Consider the following 16,946-nt stretch of genomic DNA (forward strand, 5'->3'; position numbering starts at 1 on the left):
CGCAAGAGAGAAGCATCAGCTATGGAGGGATAGGTAATGCTGATGGCTTCCAAGAATTTTGGGGCTACAGCTCTCCTGGGCCCCAGCCAGCATGGCCAGGGATGAAGATGGGAATTGTGGTCCATCAACATCTGGAGAGCCTTGGTGTGCAGATGACTGCTGTTATGTACTGAAGTTCTCACCCTGGGCCAGCAGGGGGATACTGTAGATAGTTATGCAAATGAAGGATCGAAAGTGATGTTCAGTGATTGGATAGTTTTAGAAAGTTGCTACAGTAACGTTGTACTGGAGCTCTATATAAGCAGGCTGACTGAGCCCTTCAGTTCAGTTCTGTTCTGGCCTCTGAATAAACAAGAGCTGTTTGAAGAATCGCTGTGTCGTCTGATATGTTCGCCCACAACTTAACAACTGCCATGCGAGCAAATCTTTGCCTAGCAAGAAAACCGTGTGGTAGGCTTGGATCCCTGATTGTTTGCCTTTTCTTTTGTCCCTTTGCAGAGTATCCAGAGACCGGAGGTGGTGAGGGCAGCGTAATGGCTGAGAAGCGACGTTTGGAGCCACTCGGGGCCCTGAGTTGCAGCAAGCACCCTCGACTGGAGGTGGAGGCAGGCCATGTTCTCTCGTCGGGTTTGTGCAGGTCGAGCGCCCTGCCTGGCTACACCTCGGATAACCATTACAGCTACAAGGGATCGTGCTTTGCCTACCCACTGCAATGCCACGAAGGGCCCAAGTCTTTGTCTCCCTGGACTCCCACCGAGACCTACGCCCATTGCACGGGTGCCGCGGCCAGTCACCCCCCGAGGACAGACAAAGCCCTGTGCATGCTGTACAGACCGGAAACAGAAAGTTTTGGGGCACGGGGTCAAATTTCCGGGCACGAGAAGGCTGGCAGCAAGTGCATGGCTGCTCAGGAGAAGCTGGCCAACTACATGGGCCATACAGGACTCGCTCAGCAGGCCTGGGTGAACAGCTACCCGGCACAGCATTCCCCTCGAACGGCGGCAGGTTTCTCGACTCTGGCGGTGCCGAAACCTGTGTACCGGAACCACAGTTACTGTGGCGAGTCTGGCTACAGCCCAAAAGGTTCCCTAGCCTTGGGCATGCAGGTGGAGAGCATGCCCAAGCAGCCGGCGGGAGCAGAATGGGCTCTGCCACCGTCTGGACACCTGGTTCAAATGGAGAGGCCTGGTTGCGGCACGGCCATGCCCCCCAAATCGGTGGTTTCTGAATCGGGTTACCTGCCGCCCCACCAAGGGTCCAAAGACACTTCTGTGAGCCCTGCTGGCTTTTCGCCGTTCCGCAAAGTGTTTGAGAAATGCCAGGCCACATACCACAGCCCGCCGAATATTCCTGAGGCTCGTGGCGGAAGTCCTCTCAAACATGCCTGGTCAAAGCTACCTCCTGCTACCAGCCCACTGGCTAATCCCCAGAACCTGATGTATCAAGAGAGGTCACCTGCCTGTTACCCACTCACTTCCTACCCGCTGCCTTCACACGAACAGATGCTGTTGTACCACCAGAGCTGTGTGCAGTCGGAGAAACCCAATTCCCTCTTTGCTCTGCCAGCCTGCAAAGGCTTTGCCTCTCCGGGCTGCGAAGATCCCCAGCATCTCCCAGGATCTTACTTAACACCACAGAGTTATTATCCTAGTCACTTGGACAGCTATATCTACAGATCACTTGGTCCTCCTACTGCTGTGGCAACTCCGCCGACCCACCAGCCTTTTCGGGAACACGAGCCCCAACCAAACGCGAGGACCAAGGCGGACTTGGTGCACGAGGCTCCCATCTCCAGCTGCACCCTGTCGGAAAAGGCTTCATATTGTGGCTCTTTCCCCAGCAGAGATGGCCTTCCAGATTGTCGCGAGGGCGATCACATTGCCAAGCTAAGCAACGAGAGCATTCCGAGTCAATGGGCACCTCCTCAACGCCAGCCTTCGCAGATGCACCACCCTGCGGACAGATTGCCTGGCTTCCTTAGTAGGTTTCGGTCCATGCAAGAGGCTGCCTGCAGGGCGGGTCAGAGCCATTCGAAAGAGGCCAACACTAAGGGAGAGGAACTCTGTGACACACCCAGAAGGTCCACTTTAATACCCGAAGCCAAGAAAAGGAACTTCTGGGCTTGCAAAACTGAATCAGGAAAGTGCATAGTGATTTCGGACAGTCCAGTTGCGTCCCATGACTCCTGCCCTAAAGGAGATCTCCTCCAAAACATCCTTGAGGATTCCGGTTCCTCACTCCAAAGAATGCTGCAGCCATCAGAGGACAAAGGAAGGGGTGCTAAAAGACCCGAGGAACCCCTCCCCTCTTCTTCCCCTCCTATGCCTGTTATCAACAACGTCTTTAGCTTGGCGCCTTACCAACGTTACCTGGCTGATTCTGAGTCAGCGGAGATTTCGCTCTCTAAAAGCTGTCAAACCCAGGAGACTTCTTTTGGTAACTCAGGCAAATGCATGGAAGTTCAGAGCCCACCGCAGGCAGACCCTGTACGGTCAGGGGAAGTGTCTCAGGCACCGCTGCCCGGAAGGAAAGAAACCGCTCGTGATGTGATGGCAAAAGTTGTTGAAAGGGAGCCAAGCAGCAACTGTGCCGGGGTTGTGAGAGGGCGTGAAAATTATGCTGGGACTTGGGAGAGCTGCCGGGTCAAACGCTTGCCTCCCAGTGGGCCTGCGCCCAGTCACCAGGCCCCACCAGCTTGTATAAATGGCAGTGCTGGGGCCAGAGAAGACTATGCCCTGGATCTCAGCTTTAAAACAGAAGGCTTGGCAGAAGTGCCCAGTCTTCGGAGGTCACCTGGGAAGATGGAGGCTGTTGAAAGGGAAAGTTCAGAGAGCAAAGGGAAGGAGGTGAGCGAGACTTTGCCTAAGAGACAGGAGATTGTGCAGGAGGCTAATGTGCAAATGGCAGAGTTGGCCGGGAAAAGCGGCCCTGCGGGAAAGAGCAGTTTTCACAGCTCTTCGGCATTCTTGTACAAAAAATTCAAAATCCAAAAATCGCATGCAGCTGGGCGAGATTGTGTAGTGCAACAAGACTCTTCCTCCTTGCAGCCGAGCTCCCATGTGTTTGATAAGGCCAGTGATGTCTCTACATTGCGAGAAGGCTCTGGACAAGCAACAGATCTGCAAAGCAACCCACCAGTTCAACAAAGCCTCCCGCAAGTGGCGACCCAGCAAAACATGGCTTCGGTTCAGCAAAGCCTCCCACACGTGGCGACTCAGCAAAACACCCCTCCGGTTCAGCAAAGCCTCCCCTATGCAGCAACTCGGCAAAACACACCTCCAATTCAGCAAAGCCTCCCCTATGCGGCGACTCAGCAAAACACGTCTCCGGTTCATCAAAGCCTTCAGCAGGCGGTGACTCAGCCCGAAACTCAACTCTTGCCACAGAATTGCTTTAACGTTAAGCTGCCAGATGCTTCAAAAGCACCACCTCCTAGGGCACCTGCTGCGTCTCCTGCCCTGGAAGAGACCGGTGCCTCGCTTTCCACCAGCAGCGAATTGCCCGATAAGCAACATTCCCCCAGGCAGCATTTCACTGCCTTGCATACTTCGATCTGCGCCATCATTTCCTGCTCCGTGTCTACCTCCGCTCCAGAGCTACTCAAGGAGTGGCTGGAGAAGACCAAGTCCAAAGGGGATCGCCAAGGGAAGGCAGTAGGGTCGGCGAAGCACAAGAACGGCTCAAAGTTTTCTGAAGCTCTGATGCCTTCCAAGGGCAAGGAGATCTGGCTGGCTTTCAAGGACATGGCGCTGTTCCTTAACAAACTGCTGTCTCAGCTGGAGGCCATCCTGTTTACTCGCAGGTGCCCCTTTCCTCACGTGATCCGAGCGGGCACCATCTTCATCCCCATCCACGTGGTGAAGGAGACCCTCTTCCCCAACCTGTCCAGCTCCTCTGTTGACCACGTGCTGCAGGACCACAGGGTGGAGCTACGTCCCACAACCTTATCTGAGGAGAGGCTGCTGAGGGACCTGGAGCTAAAGAGCTGCACCTCCCGGATGTTGAAACTGCTGGCCTTGAAACAGCTGCCCGATATCTACCCGGACCTTCTGAACCTCCACTGGCACGACTGCGTCAAGCAACAGCTTGGTAAGTGCAGCTAACGATGGCATGCAACCTGCTTTTCAGCAAGGAGCTCTCTTCCCGCTCTACCCTGAAGCAAAATGATATCTCTGCTGTACTCTTGGGTTTTCGTGCCTGCGCTCAGCTGCTTCTCGTTTGGCATGGATGCTATTCTTGTGAAGTCTAGGCATTTGCATGACTGTGAGTGTGACATGTAGGTTGGGAGCTCTTGTCTAGTTCAGAATCTGGTGGGGTGCAAATATCTCGGACCATTCCAGCCTCTTGATTTGGATAGGGCAGAAAGGAGCTGGTTTAGGCTGCAGGGAGGTCGGCAGAAGGAAGGGTGAAATTGTTAGGGGGAGAGGGGGAAATCTCTCTCTGTGTGTGCATATGCATACGCACATCCTTGAGCTGGAAAAAATAGAAACAGGCCGAGGGAGCTGGCATTTGTCCACCGACAGCTTTCTGGGCCATGTGGCCAGCATGACTAAACCGCTTCTGTTGCAATGGAACACCATGACGGAAGCCAGAGTGCATGGAAACGCTGTTTACCTTCCCGCTGTAGAGGTATCTATTTATCTACTTGCACTGGCGTGCTTTTGAACTGCTAGGTTGGCAGGAGCTGGGACAGAGCAACAGGAGCTTACCTCGTCACAGGGATTTGAACCCCCAGCTTTCCGATCAGCAAACCCAAGAGGCTCAGTGGAGTTCCACAACCCCATAGTCACCTTTGACTGGACTTAACCATCCAGGGGTCCTTTACCTTACCTTTACCTAAACAGAAACATTTCTACCTGTCAGAATTATAGAACTATAGAATTGTAGATGGGGTTGGAAAGGACCCTGAGGCTCATCTAGTCGAATCCGGGGGACGCAGGTGGCGCTGTGGTCTAAACCACTGAGCCTCTTGGGCTTGCCGATTGGAAGGTCAGCAGTTTGAATCCCCGCGATAGAGGGAGTTCCTGTTGCTCTGTCCCAGCTCCTGCCAACCTAGCAGTTCGATAGCATACCAGTGCAAGTAGATAAACCTGTACTGCTGTGGCGGGAAGGTCCAGGGGTCCTTTACCTTTACCTTCTTTTTTTTTTAGTCCAATCCATGCAATGCAAGAATCTCCACTAAAGCATCCATGACAGATAGCTATCCAACCTCTGCTTAAAAACCACCTAGGAAAGTCCACCACCTTCTGAGGAAGCCAATGTGGTGTAGTGGTTAAGAGTGGTGGACTCGTAATCTGGTGAACTGGGTTCGCTTCCCCGCTCCTCCATCTGCAGCTGCCGGGTGACCTTGGGCCAGTCACACTTCTCTGAAGTCTCTCAGCCTCACTCACCTGACAGAGTGTTTGTTGTGGGGGAGGAAGGGAAAGGAGAATGTTAGCCGCTTTGAGACTCCTTCGGGTAGTGATAAAGCGGGATATCAAATCCAAACTCTTCTTCTTCTTCCTACAGTCAGAAAGTTATTGAATGCAACACCCACTGCACACCAGGATATTCCGTCTGCTCCCTAGCCTTGGGGATGCAGGTGAAAATCATGCCCAAGCAGCCTGCAGGGGCAGAATGGGCTCTGCCACTGTTGGGAGACCTGGTTCTCATGGAGAGCCCCGGTTGCAGCATGGCCGTGCCTCCCCCCCCCCCCCGCCAGTGGTTTCTGAATCTGTTTTCCTGCCATTACACCAAGGGTCCAAAGATGCCACCGTGAGCCCGGTGGGCTTTTTTGCCTTTCCGCAAAGTGTTGAATAATATCCCCAAGGCTCATGGCGGAGGTGCCTGGTTCAGTCCCCAGCCAAGGGATCAAAGAAGCGGCTGATAGGAAAGACATCTGCCTGAGCCCCTGGAGAGCTGCTGCCAGCCAGAGCAAGCAATACTGGGCTAAGTGGACAATCTGACCTTGTAAAAGGCAGCTGTCTATATCCATGTGTGTGGGGAGAGGGTATTAGGGGCTGGTGGCCATATTTGTGCTGCTCACCGATCCTAGCACCCCACATTACACTTCATGCGAACGCTGCATCCCTTAACAGCTCCTTTGGTCCCCCATAGCCTCACGGCTCTTCCAAGCCTGTTCCCCCTTCTCATGACAAATCCAGGCACTGCAACTCCTCACACAGCGGATGTGAAATGGCAGCCTAATGTGTGTACAGTGGAACCTCTGTTTACAAGGTTCTGGAAGACCGCTCGACTTCCGAAACATTTGAAAACCAAGGATCAATGGGTTGGCTGCAAAGTCAATGGGAAAAAAATATGAAAAATGCGCCTCGGAAGCTGTTCGACTTCCGAGGCACGTTTGAAAATGGAAGCAATTACTTCCGGGTTTTCGGCGTTCGGCTTCCGAGATGCTCAGAAACCGAGGTTCGACTGTATGTATATATTTGGAGAGAGAGAGGGCACAGTCTTCTTTTTGCAGAGGGGGTTGTCACCCTTAGATTAGCTCCAACCAAACACCCACTGCCAGCCAACTTTATGACCGACCCTTTCACTAACACACCAGATGATTTTGCGTAACTTTATTTTTTTCCAGGTCCCACTTCACAGGCTGTCCTGCATACCTCCAAGTAGGTATCTGTTCTTTGTGTGGGTTTATGTGGTGTGCAGCTGCTTATAGTGGTGGAGACCAGCTGGTGCCCCCGGCCTCTGGACCTCCAGGGGTGCTTGGACTCCCAACTCCCATAATCCCCAACCAGCAGGTATGCTGGCTGGAGCTCATGGGAATGGTGGGGTTTGTAGTTCAGCAACAACTGGAGGGCCAAATGTCCCCCCTGCACTTTCCCTAAGTAGTAGAGCCCATGCTTTGCTTGCTGAAGGACCCTGGCTTTGACCCCTAGCACTGGAATGGGGAAACTGGGTGCATTCTTAATGTTGCTAGATTCCAGCTCCCATTAGTCCCAGGCAGCATGATCCAATAGGCAGGGGTAGTGGGAAGTTTTAGCTTCAAAGGTAGTGAGTGCTGAAAAATACACACACACACACCCCAGTCCTAACACTGTAGTGATTCATCACTGATCAGAGTTAAATGGATTAGTGGCTGGGTTCAAGGCATCTTGGTTCAAGGTGTCAGAGAGAGAGAGAGAGAGAGAGAGAGAGAGAGAGAGAGAGAGAGAGAGAGAGAAGAGGGTTGGTGGAAGAAGTCAGAAAAGCAGATTCCTGTCTGCCTTTGGCCCCACCCTCTGCCAACCATCTGCCCTTGGCAGATTACTGTCAAGGCAATACAGCCCTTAACTGAAAGAAGTGCCCCACCGCCTGCCCTGGAATGAAGCTACTCTGGCGCTTTGTGAAATTTTGAATGGTAGTGCATAGCCAGCCTTGTTGTGGGGGTGTCCCTGAGCAGGCTGTGATGGGCTCTGTCCCAAGGGGCTGGGGCTGCGGCAGCTGTCCCAAGGTGCCAGATAACGATGCCAGCCTTGCTTGAAAACATACTTTGAACCTCACTGTTCCAGTGTGAATTGCCTGGAGCAGAGATGGTCGGCTTGCAGCCACCTCGGCATGTGTGCACCGGTCGCCTCATCGCTCAGCAAGCGAAGGGTGCTGAAGAAATCAATTGGAAAATGCAAGTGGTGATAAGCTGTCCTAAAGCATTAGATGTCAGGGACTGGCAGAGGAAGAATGGTGGAGATCGCCTTCCAAGCCTGTCCCTTCCAGAGAAGAAGAAGGCAGTTCAGAATTACAACAGGGGTTTGAGCGAGAACACAGCTCAGGGGCAAATGAGGAGGAAAGCTGGGAAATAGTGGGAGAGGAGGAGGAGGAGGAGGAGGAAGAAGAAGACCAAGTGGGGGCACAACAGCTGGTGGACACAGTCCTTTTGGAAAGCCTTCCTTACCCCCCCTCCCAGAACCTGGCAAGCATTGAAAGTAGGAGAGCAAAGAGCTCAAAGGCCGAGGGCTCTTTTCAGCACCTGTAGCGATGATGCATGTGTAAGTGGGAGAGACGGAAGGGTGGAGACTCACTCGGGACAACGCCATTATTCCAGGAGGCAGCATTCCTAAGCCTCTCTCTGTGAATGTTGAATAAAAAGCAGATGGTAAGAACTTTTGCTTGTCTTATTCTTTCCTGGCAATCTGCTGTGGGGGTTGGTTCCTCTGCCACCTGACATGAGCACTGCAAGTGTGGGCATCAACGGGTGCCACCTCTGTGATGGAGATTTCAAAAGGCTGCAGTGATGCTGTTATCGTGGAGTCTGCACTCTTGCTTACGAACGTGGATGGGGAATTAGTGGCCAACCCAGGTATTTGCTGGGCCACAACTCTCATCAAACCCTGACCATTGGCCAAGCTGGCTAGAGCTGTTGGGAGTGTGGAGTCCAGCAACATCTGGAGAGCTCCATGTTCCCCAGCTGTGTGCTCAAGAACAAGATTCACCTGGCCCCCAGTTTCTTTGCAAGGAAACCAGTATTCCATTGCAAATTATCCAGTGGACTCCAGTTGACCTTCTTCCCTCTGCATGGCTTAAGAGGAGGAGCTAGATCAGGTGTACAGTCCCACCTAGGGACATGAGGGGGCACTGTGGTCTAAACCACTGAGCCTCTTGGGCTTCCCGATTAGAAGGTCAGTGGTTCGAATCTCTGTGACGGGGTGAGCTCCCGTTGTTCTGTCCCAGCTCCTGCCAACCTAGCAGTTCGAAAGCATGCCAGTGCAAGTAGATAAATAGGTACCGCTGCGGCGGGAAGGTAAATGGCGTTTCCATGCGCTCTGGCTTCTGTCACGGTGTTCCATTAGGCCAGAAGCAGTTTTAGTCATGCTGGCCACATGACCCGGAAAGCTGTCTGTGGACAAACTGTCTCCCTCGGCCTGAAAGCGAGATGAGCGCCGCAATCCCATGGTCACCTTTGACTGGACTTAACCATCCAGGGGTCTTTTACCTTTTTATCTACAGTCCCACCTACTGGGGGAGTCCAGGTGAGAGTCTGTTGCATCTTCTGAGTGAAGGCTGTGTACCGGTATTTTCTGATCAGGTTATAGGACTGCGATGGATGGTTGTCTGTTGAGGGCGCAGGCACTAATTTGGCTGAACGTTTATTATTAATTTTCTGTTTCCACAGGTGATCTTGCAGAGGAGAGCCCAAAGATCGACACTGAAGCTTTATCACCAGACGGCTTGAAGTCAACAGATGCAACCAGATGTTTACAGGGCATGACAGCCCAGTCTCTCACCCAACACTTCGCAAGGAAGCATAAGCTAGGCAAAAAATATAGATTGGCTTCTTGTTTGCCCTCCAAGACCCGCCATCAAATAGATGATGATATGTCTCAGGGACCCTCCTCACCTTCTATCCAAAGGGACACTGCATTAAAGGGAGCAAAGTTGCAGCCTGAGAAAGACTCTGCCTCTGTGGCCTTGAAGACCAAAGGACTGCCGCTTCACCCTAAAACTGCGGAGCAGCTTTTGCCAGCCCTTAAACTCCCTGGGGCTCTTAAGGTGAAGCTGGCCAAATCGGATGACAGGAAAACAGCCAGTACTTCAAAGGATCTCCATCACTGTCAGAAATCTATGGTCCACATCAAATTCCAGAACGCCCTTCGAGATATCCAGGGGCCACCGGCCCCAAAAGCTGCCCGCAAGAAGAGGAGAAAGCAGCCTTCAGTGCTCCTGAAGAGGTTCAGGCACCGGGCGCTGGGTGGTACGAAGGCCTACGCTTTGCCCCCTCAGTATCCGGACCTTGTTGGCAAGCGGATCAGGCACTTGTACGAGGAGAAGGACAAGACAGAAGCGTGGTACCCAGGATTGGTGCTGCGGATTCACAAATACCACAAGAACCCTCTGAAGACAGTTTTTGCGGTGCAATATGACAGTGAGCCTGATTGGCAATATTACCTCGAGATTTTGCAGGACTATAAGAAAGGCTGGTTGGAGGTGGATGAGTAAGTGAGAGTGTGTGTGTGTTTGGTGTGGGTGGGGAGAGTGAGATCATGTCCAATTGGGTCATCCTGCTGGCAGATTGGAACCCCATTAGCAAGGTGCCTGAAAGCATAGCTATGTTCCATGGTCCTGGGCATCTCCCAGGCCTAATCTCCATGCATTTTGAAGAGGCTGATGAGGACTCTCTCCAGATGTTCCTCTGGTGGCGTGGAGCCCGCCAAATGCCACAGGGCTCCACATGTCTTCAGGAAACCTTGGCATATTGCGGTAGTTTGTGGTGGCAGCCATGTCAAAGGAGGAACATGGGAACAGGACCTAGAGTTCACAAGATGGCTTCTGTGCTCTTCCTCCCAGCACCAAAGCACACTACGCTTGCTGCTGAATGAGGCAGCTGGCTACTGGTCTTTTAAAACTCCTCCGTTCAGGGTTGAGGTCCAGGTTTGAGGATGCCCTTGGTCTGTTTACCACTGGTGGGCCTCCTCTTGAGTTGGTGGGCACTGGCAAGTATAGCTGGCCGCTGTGACAGACAGCTGTCACCCTTTAAATTTCCCACAGTGCTCCAGAGTGACAGCAGGTCAGGGGCATTGTGGGAAAGGAAAAGCTGCCTGGCACTGCTCAGAGGGCCAGTGAGAAAAAAAGGTGTGGATCCCTGGATCCCTTGCAAACCACGAGACTTCCATATATTCTGAAATGATCCAAACACAATTCTTAAGCAATTGCCAGTTTGGGTGCTGGAGAGGAAAGATTTTGCTTGGCAGTTTGTAGATCATTCTCCTTCCTGCTGCCTCCACACCCATGACAAAAAGAGAGAATCCAGCATTACTGGTCCAGGGGCATCAGAGGGCAATGAACTTCATCTGTGACCACTGGCCCTATTTGCTCACCCTGGTGAACAATAGCTAATGGTTCATTGTGAACACATTGATTTTAGCTGCTCTGCTACCCCTTGGCTGTTGCAAGGAGAGAAACAAACCATGATCCCTGGCTCAGCATTCTTGCCAACTAAGTCAGAGTAGATCCATTGAAATAAATGGACTTAAGTCCATTAATTTCAGTGGGTTGGCTTTGAATTGGACTAGCACTGGATCCAAGCCTATGTCCACGTCAAGAACCATGGTTTGTTTTGTTCAAAAACCAACCAACCATGCTCAGCACCTGAGGTTTGTTCATGGCTTACCTCTCGGGGGTTTGCTTGAGTGGAAAAAAGACCGCTATTCCATAGATTGAGACATAATGCTATGCCCAGAATCATCAGTTTGTTTCTCCCAATGGGGTGGAAGAAAGCAGCCCAGATCATCACGTTCGCAGTAAAAGCCATTCACCCTGGTTTGCCACAAAGTGTGGATTGGGCCTGCAGTTCAGTTGATTTGCTTGTTGAGGCAGCAGTCAAGACTGGTGGGTGGGTGAAAGAGAGGAACGGATCCTTGCAGCATGGAGGCAGGAGCTGTTGCTGTACTAGCAGCAGCTTCTTCCTTTCTTGAGGCCTCCAAAAAGAGATGAGCAGCACCTTTCGGGAGTCCTGCCTCCCCTACTGGCATTACAGAAAGGGCTGCATTTCATGGGTTTCCTTTTCCTGTAGATGAATTTCACTCATGGGAGATGCCATGCTACCTACCTGACTGGGGTTCTTTTTCTTTTTTTGATGCCTCTTTTGCCAAATTCACTTGTTCAAACCATGCAGGTGAGGTGGAAGCCCAGTTTTCTGAGTTACTGAATACGCCTTCCATACAACAATACGTATGGATGCAAAGTTTCACCGCACGTAGAAAGCTAGCAGGCCAGGGTTCTATTTCCCCCTGATGTGCTACTTTTCTAAGTGCGGCAGGTTTTTCCTTTTCTTTTTGAGGCTGGAGATTTGTGAAGCATTCAGTCTTGGTGGCCTCCACCTGTCACCATCAGAAGATAATCAGCCTGGGAATAACTTCACCATTTCACCTGCTTTCTGTGATAACAGTGACCCATGCTTAATTCTAATGGGGACCACTTGATACATTTTTTTTTAAAGGCAGTTTCTCTCCTGTGTATGTATTTAAAAAAAGGGAAGACAGCTTTGAAAAGTCCTGGTTTCTCCATAATGTCAGTGGGGACATGACTCCTGTACTTAAATGTTTGGTTTTTTGTGGCTTAAACTACCACATTTTAGAAATGTGACAGCTTGGCCTTTATAAGGAGTTGCTGCTGTGTTCAGATCTATTTTTTATTTTATTAAAGGCTTCAAATTTGGTACTTTATTTTTGTGCAGGTTTTCAAAGCAGCTCTTGGTACTGTTTGTGGACTTAAGATCATTTATTTTTTTAAAGAAGCTCTTGTGTATATTAAAGGGAATCGGAAAGGAAAGTATGAATGACAGATTAGCTCTGTCATGTGCAAATCGTCCAAGACACCTGAAGATGTGTTTGTGCCGGTGGCAAAATTACTGTTCTGAAAAAGAGATGTGAGGCAGTATGGAAGATAGTTTTAAGGCAGGACTGTGGTGCTGCCCAGATGTTCTTGGGCTGCAACTCCCATCCGTCCCTGGCCATTGGCCATTCTATGAGAGTTGGGTGTCTAACAGCAGTTGGCCCTCTCCCTGCCACACATTGAAACTTGCAGCAGACTGGAAGGCTTTGAATATGACAAAGTCCCTTTCCAGCAAGCTCCAGACAGAATTCAGAGACTAGATGTGTGTACAGAACACAGCACCGCAAGCTGGGTCACAGAGGAAGCAATTTATCTTAAGCAAATCTTGGGTGAGGGATGCATCACGACCCCCCTTGCTCTCATGTGATAGTATCTAGAGGCAGCACCGCTTGCCATTTTCTCCTCGTTATTGTTGTTGTTGCTATTGTTATTAATATTATTATTTCCATGGTGCACTGAGTGTGCAGATCGGTTTGGAAAGGGGTGGGGGAAAGCCTGCTATTTCCCCACCTTGCAGTCCTGCCAGACAATTTAAAAAGGGGTCTTTTCTCTGCCTCATTTAAGTACTGTGCAACCATTTGGAAACAAGTGTTTGATACTGTATATTTTGTACAGAGTTCCAACGAGAGCACCTTGGCCTTTTTATTTAAATAAAAAAAAGTTTTGTAAGGATACAATTTCTAAGAGGTGCTTCACCAAGATTAAAATGTTTGTTTTGGAACTGGTGTGTTGCGGTCTTCTCTTTGTGTGTTCATTCATCATTCTGTTTAATAGCAGACCGTGGTGACTTGTCATTTTTGGAAGTGCAATGGAACCACCCCAAAATACAGCAGTGCTTTCAATGCACACCAGTGACTCTCTAGTCTAGTGCAAGTCTACACATTATTTTTTTTAAAATCCCCCAAATGGCCTGGCAAGAACTTGAATGCTTCCAGGACAAATAGAACATTGGAGAGTCCATTAGTTTGTGACAAACTGGGTCTTTGACCCGGGTGAAATAAAGCCCTATCGTTTCTTAATTTCTAGGATTTAGGGGGTGGGTCCCCCCAAACATATAACATTATGAATAAAAAGAACACAACTGGCTTGTCTAGAACAGGGTTTCCCAAACTTGGGTCTCCAGCTAGACTACAGTTCCCATCATCCCTGACCACTGGTCCGACTAGCTAGGGATGATGGGAATTGTAGTCCAACTGTTTTTGGAGACCCAAGTTTGAGAAACCCTGGTCTAGAAATCCTTGAACAACTGGCAGGTAAAGTAGGGGAAGGAGAGCTTTTTCAGCCCAAAGACTGAACCCCCTTGCAGAAACATTTATAAATGTGTGCGTTGGGGAGGGGGCAAGAAACAATAGTGGGTGGAGGAAGTTGGACCTGGGGGACCAGGGTTCATATCCCCACTGAGCCATGAAGCTCACTACTTGGCCTAAAATGCAAACCATGTACAGCACCTTGAGCCCCTTTGGAGGAAAGGAGGGATAGAGATGCAACAAACAAGCAAATAAACAAAACACTGCTTTTTACTCTGTTTTACTGGCGCTGTGGGTTAAACCACAGAGCCTAGGACTTGCCAATCAGAAGGTTGGCGGTTTGAATCCCTGTGACGGGGTGAGCTCCCGTTGCTCAGTCCCAGATCCTGCCCATGTAGCAGTTCAAAAGCACATCAAAGTGCAAGTAGATAAATAGGTAGCGCTCTGGCGGGAAGGTAAACGGTGTTTCTGTGCGCTGCTCTGGTTCTCCAGAAGCGGCTTAGTCATGCTGGCCACATGACGCGGAAGCTGTACGCCAGCTCTTTTGGCCAATAAAGCGAGATGAGCGCTGCGACCCCAGAGTCATCCACGACTGGACCTAATGGTCAGGGGTCCCTTTACCTTTACCTTTTATATACATAACCAACCTGTTAAAAACAAAACCAGCATGCTAAAAGAAAAGCTTTTCAACACTATTCCCTTCCTGCAGGACAGAAACAAAACGTTTGCAGAAAACAAGTCTTGCATGAGGAACTGGCAATGCACTAAAATGATAGCACCATTCACATCTGATGTATATAACAGCCAGGGGAAGGATCCCATTGGCAGGTCTTGGCACTTCTGGAAACACATTCCTAAAGGGAAGGCGGACCCATATTTAAAATTTACTTTGGTCTTGTTTTTTTAGCTCTGTTTGGTTGGGGATTTCCCCCTCTTTGTTCTCTTGGCAGATTGGGGATAAGGTAGCTTCCAGTGTCACTAAGAGAATACATTTGCAAAGAGCTTGGAGAGTCACACCAATTATAAAATCCACCTTTATTAGGGCAACCAAAACAGTGACAATGTAAGTGTGCACACATTCAGATTTTCTTCTCTTTTTAAAATTTTTATTTAGTTTTTCAGATTTTAGAAATTTACAAACCATTATCCAATAACCAACATAAAAAGAGAATTTCAAAGAATCTCCTGAACTTCCCTCCTCCCCTTTGTGGGTCCCTATATTAACCTTTTCCTCCTGCATCTTGTCTATTAATCCAAATCTACATGCTGTATAATAACCAAAAGTCAACATTAAACTACAAGTGTTATTCCACTCCTACTACTAATAATTTTAATTGTTTACAATGGTTTTTAAGGTGTTATATACTTTCCCCATTCCATATTAACATTTTGGTCTTCCCGATTTCTGATTCTTCTGGTCATTTTTGCCATTTCTGCATAGTCCATCAACTTAATTTGCCATTCTTCTCTGGTAGGGACTCTCTCTTCTTTCCATCTCTGGGCTATTAACATCCAGGCACCTTCACTGTAAAAGTTTGGGTATATGGGTGGTAAACAATACAAAGGGTTGGGTGTGGGTGGTGGTGGTGGGATGGCTGATATTGGAGCCATAGAGCAGGGGTCAGCAAACTTTTTCAGCAGGGGGCCGGTCCACTGTCCCTCAGACCTTGTGGGAGGCCAGACTATTTTTTTTTGGGGGGGGGAGAACGAATTCCTATGCCCCACAGATAACCCAGCGATGCATTTTAAATAAAAGCACACATTCTACTCATGTTAAAACACCAGGCAGGCCCCACCAATAACCCAGGGATGCATTTAAAATAAAAGGACACATACTACTCATGTAAAAACACGCTGATTCCTTGACCATCCAAGGGCCGGATTTAGAAGGCGATTGGGCCGGATCTGGCCCCCGGGCCTTAGTTTGCCTACCCATGACATAGAGGGAATTTGCATTCACACACAGTCTTAAGGTGGAATGCAGGGGTGGGGTGGGGTGGGGTGGAAAACACCTCACAGAGCTTCATTGAAATGTGACATTGTCCCCCCCCCCATTTCTGTTGTCTCTCTTGTCCAATGAAGCATTCTGGGAAACTCAAAAGCTTGCACACTTTATTTTGTAACAGCTTGGTTTGGAATTCGGAGTTTTTCTACATGGGCTGAAACAGGTACAGTTGCTTTTGGGTGACAAAAACCAGAAGCAACCATACTGGTCTGGGGGCAAAACACACTCTATTATAAAATTTACAAACAGGGTCTCTTCCATACCTAGTGTGAGAGCCAGTGTGGTGTAGCATTTAGTGTGTTGGATCTGGAACCTGGGAGGCCAGGGTTCAAATCCCCCACTCAGCCGTAAAACTCACTAGGTGACCTTGGCCCAGTCACGTCTCTCAGTCTAACCCACCTCCATGGTCGCTGTGAAGATAAAATGAAGAGGAAGCGAACCATCTTTGCCACCTTCGGTTCCTTGAAGGAAAGGTAGGATATAAATGCAAGAAAAATAGATACAAATTATTAAGCAACATATTTTAAATACAAAACAATGCAAGATACAATGAAAATGTGATCGACATACAAACTTTACAACTTTGTAACATGCTCCCTACCTTGATACAACAGGCATGTCATTTACTGCTCTGGAATAGCTTAGTTGGTGGGCAAAAGATTCCTGCATGGCGGCGGGGGGTGGGTGTTGGACTAATACTTGGCCCAGTATACCTGAAGGAGCGTCTCCACCCCCATCATTCTGCCCGGACGCTGAGGTCCAGCGCCGAGGGCCTTCTGGCGGTTCCCTCATTGCGAGAAGCAAAGCTACAGGGAACCAGGCAGAGGGCCTTCTCAGTAGTGGCGCCCACCCTGTGGAACGCCCTTCCAGCAGATGTCAAAGCGATAAACAACTACCTGACATTCAGAAGACCTCTTAAGGCAGCCCGGTTCAGGGAAGTTTTTAACGTGTGATATTTTACTGTATTTTTGGTTTTTATGGAAGCCACCCAGAGTAGCTGGGGAGGCCCAGCCAGATGGGTGGGGTATAAATAAATTATTATTATTATTATTATTATTATTATTATTATTATTATTATTATAGAACCCTAGTGGTCCCTTTCAACACTATGATTCTGTTTACCCAGCTTTTGGTAAATGTGTGAAATGATTATAACATTCCAACACAAATTTTTTTGTGGGGGGCATTCTAACTTTTTCTCTGAAACTTTAGTTTTTGATTAAAAAAATGTACTCAATACCAGAATTATTATTTTTTAATGTGTTCAAGACTAGGATCTTTAAAAATGTGGCAAACTGCTTAGATATTGTTGCTAAAAGATAAGTGGCCCGCAAACTGTTGCTATCAAGTAAAATATTCATTTGTGAAGGAAGTTATTTTATTTATTA

The 16,946-nt window shown here is 49.3% G+C and overlaps 1 protein-coding gene and 1 long non-coding RNA gene across 3 annotated transcripts in view; one reads left to right on the forward strand and one right to left on the reverse strand.

Moving 5' to 3' along the window:
* LOC309356370 overlaps window positions 1-16,946 on the reverse strand; it is a 251,904-nt gene that overhangs the window by 122,317 nt on the left and 112,641 nt on the right. The gene's annotated exons all lie outside the window — the stretch shown is intronic.
* On the forward strand, window positions 429-13,027 carry LOC309356264 (uncharacterized protein C15orf39 homolog). 2 transcript variants are annotated; one of them, XM_081887584.1, is made up of 3 exons: window positions 429-4,089; window positions 6,575-6,608; window positions 9,089-9,230. In XM_081887584.1, the coding sequence occupies exons 1-3, from the start codon at window positions 534-536 to the stop codon at window positions 9,090-9,092; spliced, it is 3,594 nt and encodes a 1,197-aa protein (XP_081743710.1). In that variant the 5' UTR covers window positions 429-533; the 3' UTR covers window positions 9,093-9,230. The 2 variants fall into 2 exon arrangements, with proteins under 2 accessions (XP_081743710.1, XP_081743709.1); XM_081887583.1 differs by lacking the exon at window positions 6,575-6,608 and having other exon boundaries at window positions 432-4,089; window positions 9,089-13,027.

This window comes from Podarcis melisellensis (genome assembly GCF_964234715.1).
Source record: "Podarcis melisellensis genome assembly, chromosome: 14".
Lineage (NCBI taxonomy): Eukaryota > Metazoa > Chordata > Lepidosauria > Squamata > Lacertidae > Podarcis > Podarcis melisellensis.

Coding starts and splice junctions, on each gene's coding strand:
- LOC309356264 (XM_081887583.1), top strand. CDS start 534: ATGGCTGAGAAGCGACGTTTGGAGCCACTCGGGGCCCTGAGTTGCAGC. Junction 4,090..9,088: donor CTGCGTCAAGCAACAGCTTG/GTAAGTGCAGCT, acceptor CTGTTTCCACAG/GTGATCTTGCAGAGGAGAGC.